At 34.0% G+C, this 24,526-nt stretch overlaps 1 protein-coding gene across 1 annotated transcript in view; it reads left to right on the plus strand.

The window, feature by feature from the left end:
- The window catches only part of LOC106718512, a 281,801-nt gene that overhangs the window by 82,110 nt on the left and 175,165 nt on the right, over positions 1–24,526 (plus strand). Inside the window, exons 2-3 of the mRNA XM_014512606.2 lie at positions 3,188–3,611; positions 21,523–21,633. Of these exons, the coding sequence (XP_014368092.2) occupies positions 3,188–3,611; positions 21,523–21,633 (535 nt within the window). The remainder of the gene's footprint in view (positions 1–3,187; positions 3,612–21,522; positions 21,634–24,526) is intronic.

Here is a 24,526-nt window from a genome sequence, read left to right on the forward strand (position 1 = left end):
CTGTACATCGGATACTTATTACTAAATTAATGTACCGATTAATATCATGCACCTCGTATAATGTTTCTAATTGTGAACCAAATAGAGTCTATTTTCATTTGTGTAATTGTCTTGTTAATGCAATGTTTTGTAACGGGTCCGTGTTTAATACAAATGTTTGTCGCTAACGTAATCTTGTTTGAACAAATATACATGCATATATTTGTATATTAAGCAATGATACGATAATAAAGTCCTTTGTTTATTGAAACGATTGTATTGTTTTTTGTTGCGATAAACATATTGATTGAGAGCTCACTTTTTGTATATGTCGAAGAAAACTTATATAATCACTAGCTTCCTGCGACTCTGTCCGCGCGGAATTAAAAAAACGTAATATTTTTAATATGTATTTTTCTGGACTAAGTTCTACTTTTGTGCTAGATTTCTTCAAGATCCGTTGAGACATTCCAGATATACCTTCAAACATTCATTCATCAATCTAAAATTTCGCATTTACAATATTATTAAGAATTAGTGAGATAGTATAATTATCAGACAGTAGAAGTTTAATGCTAGCATAAAAAAAAACTTCGAAGATTATGTCAAGTTTCTTAATACTTGTTTAGTTTAAATTACGAATCACTACTTATTAGTTTTTACTATTAGTACGTTAATTAATTTAATATTGGTTTAACATACCGATTAATTAGAAGCAGTTAAATAACTGTTTAGAGGTAGACATATTTTTCAGACCGGCAGATTGGATTGTTTACGCCTTTGCTGTCTGAAAGTCGAATTTGTATTAGTATTTAAAAATGTCCATGAACAGTGCATGTTATTTTATTTCTAAACACTGAAATACCTGCTCAAAAATCTCTGTCATCTCTATAAAAAATGATTAAACATGACAACATGGTTGTGTAAATTTGTACGTCAGTGGAACTCACTCTAACATACTTTAGCAGGACATGTAAGAAGTTATTTCTGTTATCGTTTTAACAAAAGACGATAATCATAAACAACATAAGTTAAATGCTTAATAAGCAGTAAATAAGATTTTAATCCTCAGCGAAGATGCAGTTAAGAAATATGTTATTATTTCCTTTTAAAATGTTGGTACTTCTTGTAACTATTAACTCGAACTTTACTCTGTATGTTGGTAAACATTTAACTATAACCTTACCTCCTTACAATATGTTTATTATAGTTATTATTTCTGTAGCAATTATGTCAATGGGTTTTTTACCTAGCTCCTTAATATTGCATTTTGCTTGGAAAGTGCAACAGGATGCTGTAATACTCGTATGTATAATACGAAAGACCATTTTATATCACACCAGACAACAAATACGTTTCCAAATTTGAATTTCAAAATGTACTGTAGCATTGTAGTCACCTATTCCATTGTTCATTACGTCACAAAAGTACATATTCTGTACCGCGTCTAAAGTAAATTATGTTGAAAGCAATATTTTTTGTAGTAGATATGTTTCTATGACTGATCGTCCCTGTTGTTAAATATTCTCTGTTGCTTTAGAGTTTAATAGTTATTAGTCTTTAATTCTACGAATAAACTTTAGGTTTTAAAATTTCACAACAAAGAAATACCGAGAAAATAATCGCAAATTATTTTAACACACTATCAGCTAGCAAAGTTCTTTAGAAGCAAAGGCGATAACGGCTTCGCTTCTGTCGTCCGGTAGCTGAGATGTTACTAGGGTTGCCACCACTTCGGGTTAGGGCCGAAGTGTTCGGATTAATATCTTAGACCTCGGGTTAGAGTTGGTAGCCCGCTTCAAGGATTCAGGATCAAGGTATTAAATATTTTTTTTTTTCATTGTCCACCAAAGATACTAGAAAACTTCACAAAGACAGACAGGTCGTCTTTTTTGGTGACATTGTTCAGGACTTCGTTTAATCAATGTTGGCAACCCTTAACACAACTTGTGCTGACCAAACGATTTGTTCTTATTTCTTAGTACGATTAAGTCGTTCTATTCGCGTCGAGCATGCGTGTATGGTTGTTGTCTTTTTATTACGATTACCATGCAAATGTCGGATACCAATTCAAACTTGATAATGCTGATTTTGTTGCTAATTAAGGTAATAACCACATTTTACGTCAGATACATTGTAACTTAAGAAAAATGTAAAATAATAAAAATTATTAAATTTAGATCTTAATCTTAAGATACAGCCTTATAAGTTAGTTATATCTATATCTATATCTATATATATAAAAGAAAGTCGTGTTAGTTACACTATTTATAACTCAAGAACGGCTGAATCGATTTGACTGAAAATTGGTGGGCAGGTAGCTTAGAACCAGGAAACGGACATAGGATAATTTTTACCCCGTTTTCTATTTTTTATTCCGCGCGGACGGAGTCGCGGGTAAAAACTAGTGTATTATAAAGTTAGACTATATAATGTGCAAAATTAATAATTTGAATAGCAAAAAACCGGCAATCGAGCTTTTACTCTCGTCGCCAACATTATGGAAGTGCTCAAATTTAACCGGAGCTAAGCTAACGTGTTAACTAAAACCGCGTAACGAGGTTCATAGGCTGCCCGAGGAAGGTGCGCTGCCGGTCCGTCGCAGCCGCGCGGGCGAGCGTCCGCGGCGCACCTTACAGGGGCATTGCCTCAACGAGCGCGTGACGTCACAAACTATTAAGACCAGCGCCGTAAGAACGGGCGATCAAGAACAGCAGTGGCATCACACTAGAGAATACACTTCCAATCGATGTTGTTCTGTGTTCGTATATATACGGAACGGTGAGAAAAAATTCAATAGCGCGATTTAGACTTCAGTGACTCTTGTGTCAGACATTTTTTCGAATTTAAAAAAAAACATTTTAATTATAATTTAAAAGTAGAAATAGGATATTTTTCATTTATTATTTAATAAAATACATTATTTTGTAAACTTTTGTGCTAATGTTGTCGACAACGGCATCTATTGGCAGTTGAAGAAAACTAAAATGAAAGCTTGTTTTTAAATGATTTCCTACGCCTTGACAGAGGCCGTTGAATGCTGATCAGAATAGGGCAATACGGCAAAGTAATATTAATTAGGTAAAATAAAATAATTACAAAGAATTTACAAAACATTTGAAAGTATAAAAATGTATCGACTTTGTAAATTAGCAAAGCTTTAGTCATAATTAATTATAATATATGTAATGTTTATTTATTGTTTCAGGGGATCGAACAACGAAAGAAACGAGAGTCCCGGTACTGACGATGGCAGTGTCTCCCCAGAGCCACCTGACCGACCACCCGGGAAAGTGCGTCAAATCCACCCCGAAGACAAAGCTCAATTCCTTGCTTACGATTCAACATATCGTAAGAAACCAAAGCCCAAATCTCTTCCTCTAGAAGACAATCAGATGTACAGCCATTTAGCCAACACAAATGTAGCCATGTCGCCCATGTATCCCCTCACGCCGAATATTTGCGTGGAAGGAGGGAAGATTGAGTTTATAAAATCGCCACCGGGGAGCGCTAGGAGCAGCGTAGCGCTAGTGTCGCCGCCGCAAACACCGGTTGTTGTGCGGCGCACCTCGCGGGAGAAACGTGAAGTTCGGTGCAGCGATGACCAAGTCGAGAAGTTCGACGGTGATAAGGTAGGTGGCGCTGTTTTATTTCTTCTCCGCAATTTTTTGGATCGATTTATTCATGACATTTCAGTATGTATGTTATTTTGTTATTAACTTGATATAGTTTTGTAATCTACATGTATGATTTCTCAACTACCAGATAAAGTTTCATTTAACATCCTGTTTTGCTCTCTTCACTTTCGTAGACTTGTAACGTTCTTCTTAATAACGTTAAAGTAATATATTCCATTCTTTGACAAATTTCTATTTTGCTAGTTAGAGTAAAAATGTCCTTTTTGTGTAACTTCGTTTTAATGTCAAAAAACTAATTTCGATATGTCACGTTTATAAACATTTTCAATTGTTTCCTTATTTAGAGTTTGAATCAAACAATTGATTGAAATGTCCAAGCCCTCGTCAGGGAGCTTTGTGAACGTATTTCCGATCTTTCAAAATATGACGCGTCTTGTGCCGCTACCGTCCCCGACGAATCAAAAAACTTTTAAACATTGCTTACAAAGGAAAACCTTTTGTCTGGGATTTTGTTTACTTTTTTGGGTAACTTATTCGGAAAAAAAAATTATAAAAATAATGAGTTTTGTTATACAACTATACATTTATATTGAAATGTCGATTGAATCATTTCAATCAATTCTCAAATTAATCTTCGATCAAAACTCAATAATACACAATGCAAATAATATTGAGTTTTGTTGAGATAATTCTTTTTTTACAATAACAGAACAATAAAGTGAAGGCTTCCATGATGGGTAGACTAATGCCATTTTAGCAAACCTAGGCCTTTGTCATCTAGAATCCCTAATAGAATTAGGCATTACATCCAAATGTAATATTTAGGCAACGCTTGCTTTAGAAGTTATGGGGGCACCAAATTTGTAAAAATTAGCACCACGCTTACGTTCCTATAGCAAGTGATATTTATTATTTAAGATAATTTCAAAGTAACATAACAATTTTCATTTTGTAATCTAAAAGCAAACGATTGAAAACATCTTATACAATATCTTCATCCCTATTACAAAGGAGGGGTGGAAATAATTGGCCTGATGCACCTTAATGCGTCTTTAGTCGTGCCTAAATTGTTTTTGAAAGCCTTCATGATGGCTGTCTCTTAGAAGATTGTATATGGACTTAAAGGGATTTTATGTTAGATGAAGTTTGGATCAATTTATATTTTATATCCTTGTTGTTTTATTTTATCACTGGGGTTTTCTGTTGATGGATTTATTATTGACGATTTACTTGAGACGTTTAATTTTACATGGATAGATGCTAGGTTCAATATTACGAAGGATAATATAAAGAAATCGTTGCGGTACGTATAAAATAAGTGAAACAGTGGTAGACGCCAGCAACAACATCTGTTGCGCGAATTGGCCGGCTTGACCGGTGAAATACCACGACCACACAGAAGACAGGCGTGAAGTGGAAGTAATTCCGCGTTTTGTCTGATGAGTGTGGTGCCGGAGGTCTAATTTTTAGTCCTCTTTCCCTTTCTACCCTTTTCTTATAAGGAAAAGATTGGAAGGGGAGGTGGATTTGATGGAAGAGGAGATGCATAGGAAGGTTAAATATTCTCTTTCTGTGCGTCACCTCCTTTGTCGATTGAGGGTAGGCAACGCATCTGCAATTGCTAATGTCTATGGGCAGCGGTCGCTTCGCCATTTCGGCGAATTTATGTGACCGCTTGCTCGTTTGCCAACTTGTAATATTAAAAATAAAATAAACAATTTGGAAAAAGAAGATATTTTTGTACATTGTAATTTAAAGACCTTACAACATAACCAAAAGAACATAACTATAGACGAGGTATAGTTTAAATCGTAAATGTTATTCCCAGGTCTGCAAGTAATATAAATTCATAAGTCTACGTGCTGAGTCTGATTTACTTTGAGAATCAGTTCAATTAATTCACTCTATGTCCCGACGTCTCTTTTGCATTTCCTCTGCGTTTTAGCGATGCTTTTACGATCCAGATTTGCATTCATTCAAATGAGACTGCGCCATGTTATCTAAACTAATGCAATGGTATATTATTTATTTTATTATTATTACCTTTTCATGTATACTAAATTATAAGGAAAAAATCTGTTGAAAAAAATCTATAAGGCAAAAGCAATTAGTAAAAACGCAAGCAAATTAATAACACAAGCGATTTATAAGTTTAAGTAAAAATCAAAAACAATAAAACTCACGCCTATAACCCAGAAAAATAGACAGATACTAAGGACATCCGTTTGGCGCTGTTGACACACCTCTCTCGGTTCTTCTACACTCGTACATCAACGCATAGCACGTCGGTTAAGTAAAATAATTAGCCTAAATAAATACATTATTACACGCGGACGAAGTTGCGGGCACAGCTAGTAATAAATAAAAATAGTTTTTAGTTTCTGTACCAAAATCTAGTTGATTCTATTGTACAGAAATATCAGTACCAGTACCAGTATCTGGTGTTCGGATGTCGATGGTCGTCATTGATCACTTCAGTGTACCCGTCGCTCATTTGATGTCTTCTTTTTAAAAAATATAACCACAAAAACGTGTTGTTATCTCTATTTTTTCAAAGAGAATAACCGGGATGACGATATGTTTTTATACATTTGTTACGGCGGTGAAAACCCGAAACACGGATAATAATTTTGCAGTCATTTGAATAAGGCTTGCAGTTCTGTATGTTATCTCGTATGTTATCTAAGGAGGCTTTACTTATCTTATCTGTGCAATTAATTAATTATTATCTGTTTTATCATTGACAGCATTCAGAATATCAGTCATTTTGACATTATCTTACTTGTAAGACGCCCCAGCTGAAACATCGTGTAAAATTTTAAAATAATTTCCAAATAAAATTTAAAATTTAAATCAGTAACGTATATTTATATCAAAAGCGTTATTATAACGTAGTTTATGAAACATGATACCTTCGTCTATTGTGGTGTATGTTCTAGAAGACAATTGTTACTATGTTTTTGGAGCGGTAGTAATGTGCTTTATACTTTTCTGTGCTTTGGAATATAAAGAAAATATTACTAATCGAATAGAAAGATTAAAGATATGTGAAAGAGGTTTTACGATATCAGAAAATGAAGTTTGTGTTGCTGAAACAGCAGTTGGATTTAACTCTACGTGAATTGTTGAAAAATATTCTACACAATTTTGGCGTTTACTGTTTAAAAATTGCATAATATTTTGCGAAGAATTGAAGTGAACTATTGATGAAAACTGTTATGTAAAATTAGGTTTTTTTTTATGTACATAATGATATTTCTCACAAAAATATTTAATAATTATAAAATTTAATAAATAATCGTAAAAACAACTTTTTAAGTTTTCTAACCTGACAGCATTGGTTGATAATCAAGATTTTTTTTTTATCTAAATTAGAAGCTCGTATTTAGCCGGTTGGTTTTACAAATAAAATAGTTATTGCCCGCACGGGATTAAAAAATACTTAATAAGTAGCTTATGTTTTTCCAGACTATATTCTACATCTTTGCCAAATTACATCAAGATCAGATACGAGATACCTTCAAGCAAACATCCATCCATTTAAACTTTCGCTTTTATAATATTAGTAAGATTCAATAAATTAAAGTGAGTTAAAGAAATAATAGGTAGTTAACTATGTTTATATTCAAATATATCATTTTGAAAATAACATAGTATAAAGCATTGGTAATTCTGCTTTTCTTCAGTTCCATGCCTACCTACATATAGCTCTTACATCCCCTATTCAACGGGGATATTAGCTAAGGTGGGACATACATTACCTTCTACCCCTTGTACACTTCATAGCAATGGATTTTGCCGCAAACGTACCGTGCAACAAGGTGCGCAGAGTGTAGCCGAAATATTTGCCTGTTCTGGCACCTTAATGGATGTAAAACGTTGTTTTAATGAACCACAGTTTGTTACTGTGATTGTTACTATTAATTTTCATCTTACAAATATTTGAAGAACACTTTTTTTATTATATTTTCCGCTTACATTTCACACTTTGATTATACGACTAAGATATAGCGAGCAAAAAGTGTCCTGGAATTTCTAAACTTATAGAAATTATCGACGAAGTATATTTTAAAATATTATAAACTGTGATGAGTTACGTCATTTTAATTAAATACATTCATTCCGATGCAAAATTATTAAGAAATTCGTTTTTAGATAGACACACAATTCGTTAGCATAATTTAGGTATTGACGGAATGTTCGTCAGTTTACTGGCGACAGGCTGTGATAGATACCCTTGCTTTTTGCATGCACGGGCAATCAATCATGCAGATAACTGTCGTTTAATAGATAGACGAGGATGCTACGAGTACCAGTTTGGAAGTGTGGGGAAGGGATTAAGGTTCGTTTAACCATCGCCGAACAAGTGAACTTGGTGTTTAATGTAAAAATGTGTAATTAAAAATATTACCTTTGAATAAATTGTTGATTTATACTATTCATAAATTATAAAATTACATCTTTGACGAAAGGAGATTATAACTGCTATATTAAGAGTAGTTAAATGCTTAACCGTTCATGTTAGTTTCTCTCATTAGTTCTACACTAAGTAGCTTTCTACCGCGTACCGCCGCGTTGTGGAATAGTCTGTCTTCGGCGGTATTTCCAAACCGCTACGACTTAGGGTCAATCAAGAAGCGAGCATATCACCATCTCAAAGGCCGGCAACGCATCTGCGATTCCTCTGGTATTGCAAATGTCCATGGGCGTCGATGAACACCTTGGTGTTCCCGCTGCTCGTTTGCAAAAAAATTCTCTTATAAAAAAAAGAAGCCTCCTAAGTAGATTCTATGGAGTAATATAAGGTTATTATTAGTGGTACTTAAGTAAAAAATTGTTAGATTTAGTTTTTTACCACCAATGCTATCGTAGCCAACTCCAGGATCGTTCGAACACACGCTCGTTCGTTCGTAAAGATTAAACTCTTGTTCACGTATCGATTTAGTACTCGATTGGTACTCATGAGTGATTGCTTAGGGGACTATGTTTTGACAAATTGGAATTCCAGGGCCGTATTGTTATTGACGTTGTAAATAATAATGACCAAGTACTTTGGTACATGATTGGAACACATTATTTAAAGCTGTTTATTGCAGTTTTTTATGATAGGGTGGACAGAGAATCATTTTTTTTGGAACGAAGTTCCTTAACGCGCGTTGTGAAAGGGGGCTAGACGGAAAAAATTCTTACGAAAAGTTGTCACGACACTTTTTGCTATATCACCATGGCAACGACGTGACAATATATAACAAAAATTCATAGAAATAAAATGTGCTTCTTGTGAAGACTTAAGTTTTTTATGCATAGAATAAACACTGGTTCCTTCACTAATTAATTGAAAGGAACTTCGTTCCATCCAGGTGTCCCTTGACACCTCTCAAGTTTTTTTTTTATTGAACCACAGGTAATTGGCAATAACATTATCTGTGCAATGCAAAAATGATTTTTTTTTACTCAAGATAAGGAAAGATATACTGCATGCTAGTATATTTCTCCAAAGAACCTAACTTTTTACTGAGAAGAATCTAATTGTTTGAAGTGAGTGCCGATGTGCTTGAATAGAGTTTTGTTACCAAATAACATTTTTTGTTAGTATTTATCTTTTATATAAGGTTTATGAAACACCTGGGATACAGCGCCATCTGTTAGTGTTGTAATTAATTCTGCAGTGGAGTCCTGGCTGTAGGCCAGCTAGTTAGTTTAATGGAGTTTTTGGTTATTTTGTTATAAATTAACTTTGATTTATTTCCTTGCGGCATTTAGCTTGTTCGGTTTTTGTAATTCAATTTTGTATTTTTAATTTATAACAAACGAAATCTTATACGATTCTCTGTGTGTTCCTTAATCTCACCTTTACGCTCACACAGTTTCATTTTTTATTTTTGATCGACTAACTACAATGAAAGTTAAAGTATTAGGTTTCTACTATGAGCCTAGTCACCCCTAACTTAGGGTAGGCTTCTAGCTCCTCAATAAGGACGTATAGTGAGCTGTCGATAATGATGGGCCTAGCACGAATATTTCTGACAATAGCCTTCGTATCGTCAACGTCAAGTATATCAAAATTAGTATGAGTTTTTGTCGATAACGATAGGATGGCTATTGTCATAAATATTTGTGCTAGGTCCACTGGACCTTTACATATATTCTATGAATATAACAATGACAACGGTGATGTGCATTTTATAAGATTAATAAAGTTACAGGAAGAAAAAAGAGCTCAAACACATTACTGATTACAGTTGATTGTGTGCATAGAATGGAAAATTCATTTTCACACATTATCTAATGAAATTGGATGGATATTTTTAATTTCATTCGTCTTTGTGTTGTAGATCAAAGGCTGCGCCATTCTTTAGACGTCGCATATTAGATGAAAATAACATTTTCCAATCTACTTTCCCTTTTCATCAGCGTTATGAAAATGGAGATTCATCGGAAAGGAAGATATATTAGGACGTTTCGTAAGTTACCCTCAGTGTCTGCAAGTTGGCACATCATAGGCACCTAAAAGTCAACCCCAAAGCCGAACTCAATTTGAGTAATGGAAAACCAAATTTCGCAAATGGATGGCGCCCTTTGATGCCCCTGGCGTTGCCTTGCATGCGATAATCCGCTTGTTTGTCTGTCTGCCCGTGAGTCGTTTGTTGCTCGGTGCAACCGCGCTGTAATTAGTGTTCCCGTGCCCCCCTGCTCCCGCCTCATACCCCCATCACTACCGGTTGGTCCTTTTAGCGGCAAATTAAATTGCATTTCCTGTAACCGCTGTTTTAATTGATTGCTTAGGCATTGTTATCTAAATTGTAACAGGCATGATTAAATATTATAAATTAATTAATAATTAACGGGATGATGAATTAATTAATGATGTTTTGCATGGCTGTGTGTAACTAAAGCTCAGCTCAGCTCAACAAACGATCATTTTAACCTTTATTATTAGTGCAGAAATTTTACTTTTATTAATTGAAACTTACGACCAATACGACTTAGGGACCTTGAAGAAGCGACCATACCAATTCCTTAAACGCCGGCAATGCATCTACAGTGTCTCTGTATTCCCGCCGCTCGTTTGTAGCCTTCTCTTATAAAAAAATATATATTATTTATATCTATATATATAAAAGAAAGTCCTGTTAGTTACAATATTTATAACTCATGAACGGTTGAATCGATTTGACTGAAAATTGGTGGGCAGGTAGCTTAGAACCAGGAATAGGACATAGGATAATTTTTACCCCGTTTTCTATTTTTTATTCCGCGCGGACGGAGTCGCGGGTAAAAGCTAGTTATCTTATATATTATATATAAAAGAAAGTCGTGTTAGTTACACTATTTATAACTCAAGAACGGCTAAATCGATTTGACTGAAAATGGTGGGCAGGTAGCTTAGAACCAGGAAACGGACATAGGATAATTTTTACCCCGTTTTCTATTTTTTATTCCGCGTTGACGGAGTCGCGGGTAAAAGCTAGTATATATTATAAACTGAAACTTTGTTCTACAATATTATGTTAATATGAATGTGGTGCAGTATAAGTAGAGTATACTGGATCGTTTCATTCATTATATGATACACTAACCTACATAAATGAACGCGGGCAATTGTACAATACAGCATCGCGGCTCAAAGAGATGTTATGTAAATTCAAATAAATATAGTGCATTGAACTATAGAATGTGCATTTGGTAATTGCTATAGCCATATTATAATCGTATAAAACAAAATACTAACATCTTTTCCATAGTTATCAATTTATTAAGAGTACGCGTTATTTTGTAGAGCGTCGGTGGCTAAGGGGTTAAGCACTTGACTTGCAATCTGCAGGTCCTGGGTTCGAATTCCGCCATGTACCAATATGTTTTTCGATTTTCGATTGACATATGTACATTTATCCGACGTTCTTACGGTTAAGGAAAACATCGTGATGCAACCTGCATATATCTGAGAAGAAATTCAAAAGATATGTGTGAAGCCAACCAACCCGCACTGGGCCAGCGTGGTTGACTATGGCCTAGTCACCCCAAAACTTGGGATAGGCTCCGAGCCCCTCAGTAGGATTATTTTGATGGTTCTAAGCAACGTTTCTTTTATCACGATTTAATATATTTGTTCATTTTTTCTTAAAAAATGTATGAAAGTTATTTCTCTTTATTTTAAAGCTATTACATAACCCAGAAATAAATATGTTAAAAAGCGGAATACGACTTACGAAACCTTATTATTTCCTGTGAACAGTAAGTTACAGTAATACCGTAACTTACATGATACAAAGTAAGTTAAAACGAGCTAATTCTCTGAAATGTGATCCTGTTAATACACAACTAGCTACTCTGTCTAGGACACCTCGTTACCTAAATAATAACCATATTTTCTTTTGAACTTACATTCTTGGAATGTGTATATGTATATTTTTATGAACCTCGTACTTAGCATATTAGGTATAAGTGGTTCTTAGTTTTTAGTTGGTTAACTTGTAGGTTCTATTCGTTTGTTATATTAGGTCCTTACATATGAAATTGGCGTTTTGTATGGGAGGAACAAAAAGTCGAATATTTTTTAATATAATATATTTAATTAATCAAAGTATGAACCATTATTTTCTGTGCACTTTTGCCATCTCATAGGTAGTTCATTGATCCCTTTACTAAAAAAACCAGTCGGACGGGAATCAATAAAATCTTTGAAGGCGGTTTAGACTGCCCCATCGGAGTTGAATTTTTTCCCTTGCAAGAAGTTATCCAAATTTCGAAAAAAATGGTAATCTGTTGGAGCAAGGTCCGGGGAGTACGGAGGATGTCTTAGACTTTCCAATTGAAGCTCTTCTAATTTAGTAGCCGTCTGTTGCGCAGTGAGTGGTCTAGCGTTGTCGTGAAGCAGCAGTGGCGTGGAGCGATTGACCAGCCTAGGTTGTTTAGCCGCTAGCTTTTCCATCATGGTTTGCAATTGCTGACAATAGACATCAGCCGTAATAGTCTGGCCAGATTTGAGAAAACTGTAATGAACAATACCGGCACTAGTCCACCAAACGCTTACAAGTAACTTTTTTGGGGTTAATTTTCGCATGGAGCAGGATTTGGCTGGCTGGCCAGAATCCAACCATTGCGCTGAGCGCTTCCGATTATCGTAAAGAACCCATTTTTCATCACAGGTAAAGATTCGGTTTAAAATACCTTCATTATTGTGCCGGTTTAGTAATGTAACGCAACAGTCGACGCGCGTTTGCCGGTTTGCTTCAGTCAATTCGTGAGGTACCCACCTTTCAAGCTTTTTAATCTTTCCAATTTGCTTCAAGTGAATTAAAACAGTTTTATCACTAACATCGCAGCCTGCAGCTAACTCGGACGTGGTTTGCGATGGATCCGCTTCCACAATAGCCTTCAACTCTTCATTATCAACTTGAGTCTCAGGCCGTCCACGGGGCTTGTTCTGCAGATCGAAATTTCCAGAACGAAAACGTTGGAACCAAAAACGAACTGTGTTTTCTTTTGCAACACGACCGCCATACACATCATTCACCCTTCGAGTCGTTTCCGCAACACTAGTGCCACGGCGGAACTCGTACTCGTAAATAATGCGATATTTTAAGTTTTCCATTTTGTAAAATGAGTGACGCAAACAGAAAAAAACAGAAGAAAAAAAACAAATGAATGACGGTCATCGAACCACAAATACATGAGTCTATAGCTGTACAAATTTGAATTTGGAATTCCTTACCAAAGAGGAGAAATTCGTGTTTAAAGTGGCCAGTACGAAAAACGCCAATTTCATATGTAAGGACCTAATATTATGTTCCGTATCGACATATAGTATTTCTATATCTTTGCATCCCATTATCTTATCTTAAATTAAAAAAAAATAGGATTAATAAAAAGTTTTTTTTTAATTATTTATTTTACTTAAGGTTCCATTTTTGGAAAAAAAGGGTCATAAAAAAATTATCCTATGTTAAATAATTTGTTCTCATGTACGCTCTGTATTTAAGCTACCCTGTGCATTGTAATTGGCTGTAACTCTCAAGACATCCTCAGTTCATATTGCCGTATGATACGGTCAAAGCGCACCAAAACACTAACCTTATTGCTTCTCTGTACAAACTTAAATGTCCTTTTGTTTTGTATAGCGCGTGCTATTCTCTCTGAAAGTTAGATGTTCTTGCAAGTCGACTGTTATACGTTAGTACCTACTATCAAAGTGTGATCGTGTAAGTGGTTGTAACGATAGAAGTTTTTTTTTATTATTTTGTCGGTTAAAAGTTAATATCAGATCAGAAAAATATGTGGAAACGATTTTAAATGTTAGTGTACTACATTGTTTTTGTGTTAGGAAATGTTTAACAAATTTTCATCCTATTCAAGTAACAACGATCGAAATGTTTATTATTTTAAGGTAAGACTAAATTTTCTTAGTGAAAATGTGCAGCTCTGATCCTGCGCTCGTTTGCCTCCATCCCTAGTGGGCCCACCTGGCACCCACTTGGGTAGACATGCTTTTGCAGTCAACTACAAGCCGCCATTGCTCCTTTTAAACGCGGTTATATCAGAAACTTGCCTGTAAATTCTAAATATTCAATCTAAAATTAACAAATAATACCTCTTTTCGGTCTAGACGTTAGCCACAATATCTGTTGCATGGAACACACGCCTGAAGTTGATGAGATTCCGCGTTTCGTCTGATGAGTGTGCGGTGCTTGGTTGGGAAGTGGATTTGATGGATGGATGGCCGCTTGCTCGCTAGCCGCCTTATCTAATATATAAAATTCTCGTGTCACAGTTTTCGTCACCGTACTCCTCCGAAACGGCTTGACCGATTCTCATGAAATTTTGTCAGCATATTCAGTAGGTCTGAGAATCGGCCAACATCTATTTTTCATTTTTTTTTTTAACTGCGCGCGGACGTAGTCGCGGGCGACAGCTAGTAATATATAAAAAAATAACACTAGGTAATTATTATAAATACTACCTAGGTATTGTTAAGTTGAAATGTTAAATTGAGACTAATGGATAGACAAGTACGTGAATTGGATTCAATGAGCGTTTGTATGGGAATAGCGTGCAGTAATAAGTCGTTCAGTTGCGAGATACTTTTAGCCATTTAGACGTGTCTTCACAATGGGGTCATTGTCCCAATCATAATTCACATACCTACATCAGTGTATTATATCTGTATTATGACGATATATCTATGAAATTGTTAAAAAAATAACAGCTAAGTTCTAGCTTTTTTTCTTATCTGTTCATTTGATATTTTAAAACAATATACCACATTGATATTACTCTATTTACCTCATTCAAAAAATTAAGTCAGCTTTAGAACCAATGAAGTCTATTAGTCTTTTTTTTATTAATGGATAGTTACAGAAATTAAAGATACGTGCAGGTTGTGTCTCTTTTTATTCACTGTCGACTTCTACGAAAATATACTTGACTGAAGTAAAGACTAGACTTTTTAGTGTCTAATCACTGTTAAACTCTTACCCATTTATCTATCTTTAGTTCGAAATTGCAATTACAGAGCTATCACGATCACCAGCTTCTTGCTATCAGCAGATTCTCGTTTGCGAATCGATTTGTCTTCGCGAGTGTATTCCAGTATAGAATAGTGTATGTGAGAGTACTCCCGTGTAAACTAGTGTAAGGAAGTATACACTATTGTACGTGAGTGTACTCCTGTGTACACTTTTGTACTCGGAAGTACGGTAAATTCGCGCAGGTGTGGCGTTGTCAGTTACAAATGGTCGACTCCATCACCTGAGACTTCAGAGATCGTAAATCCTATAGTGGAGCTCTTTTTTATATTTTTTTTTGTTTTAACGTGTTGAAATGAGAAATTATTTATAAGAAACTAGCTTTTACCCGCGACTCAGTCTGTGCGTAATAAAAAATAGAAAAAATAGTAAAAATTATCCTATGTCCGTTTCCTGGTTCTAAGCTACCTGCCCACCAATTTTCAGTCAAATCGATTCAGCCGTTCTTGAGTTATAAATAGTGTAACTAACACGACTTTCTTTTATATATATATAGATAGATGTGAAGAACAATGTTATTAGAATTGTTCAATTGATTATTCGTCTCAATGCAACCTAAAAGAATATCATAGATTTTGAAAAAAGATTGTGTTCTTTTTGCTTTATTTTATCTTTCTGTAAAGATCAAAATTATGAAGTACTATGTTAAAAGATACAAATACACTTTCCCTGCGTGAGAATTTAATTCAATCGTCGATACGTTTTTAAAAAGATATATTCATTGAGTTGAATGGCCATTCCTATTCTACTATTGAAAGGGTTTGAAGAATTCATCCATCAGGTTGTGACATACCCAGTGACCTAATGGAGAGTGGGACAAAGAGACTGCCGTCGTCAAAATAAATTGGAAAACACGAAACAAAAGAGAAAGCGAAACAAAATAATACGCTTAAGTTGTATGAAGAAAATTCTTCAGCGAAGGAAAATAATTAGAGTAAAAAAGAACAGTCGTATTCCATCGAAGTTCTCAAAAGTTACAGTGGAGAAAGTTTTTATTTTACGCTGAACATAGACCAAAAAGATGTGTTAAGTTCATTCATCACCGTAGCCTTATCACAACTTTATTCGCTTCGATATATGAAGTCGATCTGGTCATTTGAAGCATATATGATTTATATTATCAATTGGTAGACCTTTATTTTTCGGTCTATATTCTTAAATTTCATTTTTAGTTATTGAATACACCGATGATTCGAAAAACTTTGCTATATAACATATTAAACTTCAGACGGTTTCAAGTTCGTAACAAAAAAGAATTTCGCCGATTTACATTTATTGAATCTCATGATGTCCTTTATTAAATACGCACTGTTCTTCATCATAATGAGATAAGTGAAAGAAAGAAAAATAAACTATATTCTCTGTCTCCAGACATTACGTAAACAAAAGGATTTTTAATTAAATAACCGTCTTACAAAATAAATTGTAAAAGAACGCTAGAAAACTACGACGACGTAGAGTATAAAAAACTCCGTTCTACACGTCTATTCAATTAAAACGGAGAGAATTAGTCTTAATTTCCATTTAACTTTGCCATAAAGAGTAGAAATCGCCACCGCCTGCTAAACGGTTAGAAAACAAAAGTTGTGAGTGTACGGAAGTAATGCACTAGTTACATTAGCTTTTAACCGCCCTTTAAATGGTTAAAATCTGTATTTCAAAGTACCAACTTTCGTATTTAAATAACATGTTATAGGTTTTTGACGCATAAAACTTTGAAAAAATAACCTACTGGGATTACTAGAGGGAGAAGGGTTATAAAAGATATCGTAATTTAACCAAAGATTTTTTAATAAACTTGGCATAACTTTTGAAAAAATATAGTAGTGCAAGCTTGATGGAATACAATTATCCTCTATTTATCATATACGAGTATAAACTCTACATCAACTTTGCCTTATGTTTGAAATGAATGTGACATAAATTTTACATTTCTATGTCTGTCAGTTTGTATGGCTGTCGTGTATGGCTGTACCTGGCTATCATTGTAATCTCGCGCGTTAATTATCGTCCCGAAGTCCGGGGCTGGGCTGTGATGAAGTGCCCCGCACGTTAGATTAGCCATTGTCCGCTAATGATGGATGAAAGAGGGTGACTTGAAATTTAGAATCGCACAAGCTAAAAGCGGTAGCGAGAGCGATTTTATTACGTGTTCTTTGTTAGTCGAGATAAGTAGGTACTTTTAATATAGAATTCAAACTTTGACATAATTGTGCCAAGTTAAGGGAGTTTCTCCGAAGTGTCAAAACTACAAATGCATCAAGATTTGTTACAATTAGATATAGAAGAAGAGCATAAACTTATTTTATTAAAATCTCACTTATAAATATTTATATTCACACGAATATAGTTCAATTTTGTTATTATTTATCGATTAGGTAAATATTGTACCACACGCTTACTTCTCTAAGGTTTCACGGGGTTCAGTTTAATTCGTTCGGGTTAATCTCGCGTCATTGTCTCGGGCCCGGCCGGGACTCGAGTGCGGTTGCTATATCGTAGCTATTGTCAACAATTCATTGGAGATCGAGTGCTCTTAGAATGACGCGGGTCACGGATTAATTAACAACGATTTTTTGTAATAGACCGACGTTTTGATCAATCTAAACATTAAGATGCCACAAAGAACTTAGACAATGTTTGAAACACATTTTAGCTTAAACATACATCAAACATTTTATTCCATGACTGACAAATCATGGTTATTGAAACATATATACGTGGGCTTCCGAAATGCGAAATAAACATAACCACGTTGATGTCCATAATATCATTTAGCAACAATAAAATCACACAGACACAGTTAAATCACGTGGTATTGGAGTAATACATAATATACTATTATATAAAATACTAGCTTTTACCCGCGACTCCGTCCGCGCGGAATAAAAAATAGAAAACGGGGTAAAAATTATCCTATGTCCGTTTCCTGGTTCTAAGCTGTTCAGCCGTTCTTGAGTTATAAATAGTGTAACTAACACGACTTTCTTCTATACATATAGATACTATTTCATGAACAATTTATCTTTGCTTATTGTTTTATTTTTTCCGAAATTCTTTCGGTTCATCCATCACAAAATAGACTAAGCAAATATTTCGTTATGAATAATCTTAAAAAAACATACTTCACAGGAAGGCAACCTTCATTTGACATTATCATATTTATTTCTTACGTCGTATAGATATTTAGAGGTTAAGAAAAATAACATGAATGTACGCGCAACAAGACAAATCGATTAGATTATTATTTACGAGCAAAACAAAGATACGAATGATTAATTAATTTTCTATGCTATTATCACAGCGATGCAATAATCACGGGACCAGCTTATTAATATTAGCTTGATAGATGAAAGGTTTAGGAGGGTCTAACTGTGACGTCACAGTCCCGAAATACCATTAAACAATAGAATAAAGGCATTGTTCGTAGACAAATGGATGCAAAGGCGAGGACGAGCCCCGATACCCGACACAATGGGACACTTTTACGTTTGCGGGAAGGAAATAAAAGCATTGGGATTCATCGGAAGCGCGTACAGATATAGAGATCGTTTAATTGTTTATTTTATGTTTCACAATAAATACGTACGACTACAGCTTTGTTAATAATTTTCTGTGGAATGTGTGAATTTTCACTGCCGAAACATCTACATAAAACAGTTTAATAAATTCATTTTGACAGTATCAACATAATATGATAAAATACAATTGATGAAATAAACGATTTTCAGATATTAGTTGAGCAAATGAACATTTTCCTGAAAATAAAAAATAGAAAGTTCACGTTGTGCCTACCTTAAATACAGGTTGATTGTGAACTAAATATGTTAATGCAAAGAGACTGCTTGGGTTAAATAAGTTTGTTCAATATATTAAACATCTAATTCTTGATAAAATTATATCGTAACATGAAGGTGAAATTAAACGTTTACATCAGAAACTGAATGTTAAGTTAAATTGTATGTTAAAGTATGTACGATCACAGAATGAAGCAATTCTCTCGAGTTGACATCGCGACACAGCGACACGGCCGGGGGATGAATTTATCGTGTGCGTGAAAAATGATTCAGAAATATACATCTCGCTGGCCGGGTTTGTTTACTATATTGTAACATTTGAGAAAAATACTTATTTATTGACTTCAATTGACTTTAGATTATGTATTTGGTCAAAGATTTAATGATAGGTCACATATGTGTTATCAAAATTGATTAGTAATAAAAAAATATCACTGCATTTTTTTTTTATAAAATAAACAAAACAACATCGAAACCTATAAGAAAAATTATATTGAACTAGTTTTCGCCCGCGACGCCGTCCGCGCGGAATTAAAAATGTAATAAGTAGCCTATGTGTTCTTCTAGACTATATTCTACATCTATACCAAATTTTATCAAGATCCGTTGTGCCGATCTGGAGATACCTTCAAACAAACATCCATCCATCCATCTAAACATTCATATTTACGATATTAGTAAGATATATTATCTAGAATACTTGTATAACCTATTTTGCATACAACATAGTTTTTGAAATATACCACTAATAAGTAGGAACAAAATCGCTAGTTAGCCTTCCCCTTGTGCGCATGCGCTATAATAAATAACAGTGTTTCCACACGTAAGGAGGGAGTGAAATGTTGTGGAAATATCGCGAAATTAATGGCAACCGTTATAGGATATTGATATAGAATGTGTATTCGCACTTCCCTTTATCATATTTTACGGTTCAGAGAAACTACTTTTAACAGCAATCGGAAGGAGTTTATCATGTAACATATAAAAGTACTAGCTGTTACCCGCGACTTCGTCCGCACGGAATTAAAATAAAACTTAATGAGTAGCCTATATGTTCTTCCAGTCTATGTTCTAGATTTATGCCATATTTCAGCGATATCCATACAGCCGTTCTGGAGGTTTTTGTATGTATAATATTAGTAAGATTTATTTTTTATATTAAAAGGTGACAAACGAGCAAGTGGCCACCTGAATTCGTATTTTTTTTCTTTGCTTTTTATCCAATCATGCATAAACCAGATCAGGGATGACGAACTAATGGCATGCTAATCAAAAATAATGGAATCAAAAAATTCATTATGTACTTCGAAAAAAGTGTGAATTATATAAAGAGCAAACGCGACTGAATTTATCCAGTAAATACAAAGTTAATTTTTTGTCACATCTATAATACTATTATACATTTCTTTAGAAAAATGACACGTTGATACGTAAAGGTTCGCCATCTCTGAACTAGATCTTTTAAAAATTATTCTGAACATTTATAGCTACAAAAAATAGTACAAAATATTTATGTATCCCTACGCAAATTGCTTTACTTCCCTTTGCCTTTAATCATGTTATATTAACATTAATAAATTTGCAGACATAATAATACTTAAGGTAATACCATAAGGGTTATTTTTGTTCGTCTCAGTTGTACTAAGAGTTGTCAGTTAGAATTTAGTCATTGTTCTCGAGATGTCACTCGGAAACGACGCCCTTTGTAAATGTACTGCTCGGAAGCTTTCGTAAATTATTTATATGAGTCATTTAATGACGGAACTACAATACCCTTTAAAATTATATATCTCATCTAAAAATAATGGTTTATATACCGGCTTATATACGTTTGAATCATCACTGTTAGTTTTCACAGCTGTTAACATCAGAACTATGTTTTGGTGAAACTTTACTTAGCAAACCTAAATTACTATTGCAGGTATTTATAGATAGGTTTCCATTGCTAAAAACCTGTAGAAAAACATATTGTCATCTCTGTTTTTCTCAAAGGCAATTAATAGTGTAGCAACGTGTTCTCAAAATAAAAATAGCTTGTAAAATTTTCATGAAATTAAACAGAAATTGAGACGATTAAAAACGTTGTTTCAGTATTTTCTAACCTTCGAAGTGCTTCGCGCTGAAGCATTAAATAAAAATTACCCTGCGGCTGTACCGGGGCGGATAGCACATCCGGCTAATGATACCGGATAAACGACGTCACATCCGGTTAGCTTTGTGCGATCCCGACAATGTAAACTTTAGACAGAGTTAAATTGGAGAACTGTTTACTTAAACCTCTCCCCACCCCTACCACTTACCTGGCCTCCTTTGTAACAATGTCTATTTAACAATTTTCACTGTCTGTAAGTGCACAATTGAATGGAAATGCGGTCTTATTGCCGTAACATAAAACATCTGTAAGTTAATGGTATATTTCTTTCTTCTTTCGTTCTTCTTATTCAATATTCTTTATGTCAATAAAGAATCCAAATTTGACCACGGTATTCACACTCAAGCACGCCATTCGTACAACTGTTAACTTCGGACATATGTTTAAAAAAATTATGACATGTGCTTTATTGCAATAATACATTGTTGCAGGAACTTCTGGAGAAGCGTATAAAGCAGCTGGAAGCTCAGCTAGAGGAGGAGAAGCGACGCACGCAGCGCGAACGCATGGCCGTCACCAAACTGCAGAATAAGTTGATCAAGGTAAGTCTCAAAAATGTTCTTTTGTTGTGGATATACATACGAGTAAATGTGTAAGCGATTTATCTTTCAATGTACTTTTTATTTTCTGAGTCTACCTTGATTAGGTTTTAAATAAAAAGCAGTAAGCTGTTGACAACAAAGGTCTCTCACTCGATGGGCAATGTAAAAGTACTTTTACCATATACCATGTTCAAATAATTTATTATTATTATTATTATTACCAACTAGCTTTTACCCGCGACTCCGTCCGCGCGGAATAAAAAATAGAAAACGATGTAAAAATTATCCTATGCCCGTTTCCTGGTTCTAAGCTACCTGCCCACCAATTTTCAGTCGTTCATTCAGCCGTTCTTGAGTTATAGTGTAACTAATACGACTTTTTTTATATATATATATATATATATATATATAGATTATTGATACCTACCTACCCAAATGATATTTTATTTTAGTTTGACCATAATAATGTAATTAGAAAACAATGTAAAGACACATAAGATTTTGGGTTCTGAAATTAACCAACGGATTCTTGCGGTTAGAAATATGATTTATTTCGATACAGATTTACATTTATTTTCATCTAAATCTGAAACTCAATTTAGCTGTATTTGATTTATATGACTTCATTTTAATCACAGCTGAAAGGATTGCGTAGATTGATTGAAAATCATTTGGCTCTTCAAATCTGAAGGGCGGATTATCCAACTCCCCCATTGTTAAATATTAACTCTCGAATTGAAACAATTACGTACGAAGCTTCTTGATATATATAATGTTGCTATGGATACTTTTATTAACTACCTTGATTATTTCTGTTTTAAATAACCTCTATTTCAATACAATTTGGATGTAAATTAATTAAGAATGGCTTAACTCAGGTGTGATCGTCAGTTAAGCCGTTCTCAATAAATTTATTATTATGTCTCACGAAAGTTTAAAAAATTTGGATGTAGTTATGATAGTAAATAAGATTGTACTTTCATATTATAATGTATTTTCATAATTTTCATAATAAAAACAACTTTTTAAACTATTTTATTTTTAAAGAATAAAATGGAAAGAGTTTTGAGAAAATTTTATAAAAATTCGGATCACTTTGACCATTATTTTATGTAAATTTGATTAGTGAAGTAATTTGTTTAGAAGCTTTTTCTATCGGTGGAGTTCCCACAATAATGCATCGCTTATTCGTATTGCTTATACTCAATCATTATTTATATATAGATCGTTTGAATGAAGCGTACGGTTATTTGCAAAATGTGGCAAAATCATTTTTGTTCCGAACAATATTGGTCCGGAGTGGCGGGAAACAATTTGGAACGCCGTTAATTTTTACTGCTCTTTTTTATTTGTTAAACCTTTTAACTTTGTTACAATTATTTTTACATCGTATTTTTTTTACACTTTTTACATTTACGTTACAATACATAGCCATTATAAATGAAAGAAATAATTACCATTAATGTGACAAGCTGTTCTGGAATGGTTACCAAATGTTCCAACAAAATGAACCAAAGATCATATATCATAACGGGAATGAAGTTGTAAGGAAAGAAACCCTGCAGATTTCTATCCAACATTGAAAGTTTAGTTGATAGTGAAGTAGTTGAGATTTTCAGTTACATTTATTTATTTCACTAACTAACAACAGTTGTCGAAACTTGATACCGCGGGGTGGAGGTACCTAGCCACAGGGTTGGATCGCCCCCGAGGTCTGTCTCGGCAAACAAGCTACTGCCCGCGACTTTGTTTGAGTTTCAGCTCGGACACTACGAATAGTTACTTTACTTGCTATTTACTTACGTTTGTGCAAATACTGTATTGTTTATTGTATTAAGGAATTCTGCAAAGACTAATATAACTTAATTTAACAGCAATAGTTAAAGTTTTGAAGAAATATGTCTTTGAAACGAAACAAATTAGACAGCATTTTGTAACAATTAAGTGCTTCTTTTCTCGTCGCTCTTTAATTTATATTGATATTTTTTTTGAAAACTTTCATTTTTTTTTTTATTTAAAAACTTGTAGTATTTAAATGCTCTTGATTTTATTTTACTAACATCAAAAAGTTTCATAAAAAATGATATTAGAACAGTTAAAATAACAATATTTATATGAGCACAAATTTCTTGAAGTATTCAAAACTTCTGCCACATTATTCATCTAAATACGTTAATTTCGCAACAACGTAAATCCACGAAGTATTCGGGAGCTGTGCATAGTATAAAGTTAAAACTGAGCTTCGGTACGATATATGGCATAAAGTTGAGGATTCTCTTCCGAAGCGTCGCGTATCGTGAGTTTAGCGGCGGAAGATTAACCAGTTTTGAGATTACAGAGTCGTTTGTAGGTAGAGCACGTATGCACAGATTATAAACTGACATATACGTTATTTAGTACTTGTTTTAGGAATTTCAATCGATATCTAATAGCATTATAAGTTATCAAACAAACTTCAATTCAAACAACAATCAAACTTAATGATAAATTGTTCAATGTCGAGTGAAGTCTGTAAGTTTGGTCTAGAATTTTAATGCTTATTTAGCAAAGTTACATAATAAGCAACACATATATTTTTAAATACTTACTATGGGTTTCTGAGATCGAAATCTCGGTTTAAAATTATATTATTATCGCTGTTTTGTCAAAGATAATTACAGGGACGACGACTTGTTTTATACAGAGATATTTTATAATGTTTTCCATTAACCGCATTTAAATGCTATTAAGTTTAATTTAAACTCACATTAGTAAATACAATTATCTTGAGCAATATAAGTGACAGGCGCCTTTCATTACCTCCTTTGATAGCGGCACTAACATCATCCGCAACAAATCGCCAAGGAAACAAACTAATGAATCAATCCTTATACTAATTAACCATAGTACATTG

This window comes from Papilio machaon, chromosome 4, assembly GCF_912999745.1.
Source record: "Papilio machaon chromosome 4, ilPapMach1.1, whole genome shotgun sequence".
Taxonomy (NCBI): domain Eukaryota; kingdom Metazoa; phylum Arthropoda; class Insecta; order Lepidoptera; family Papilionidae; genus Papilio; species Papilio machaon.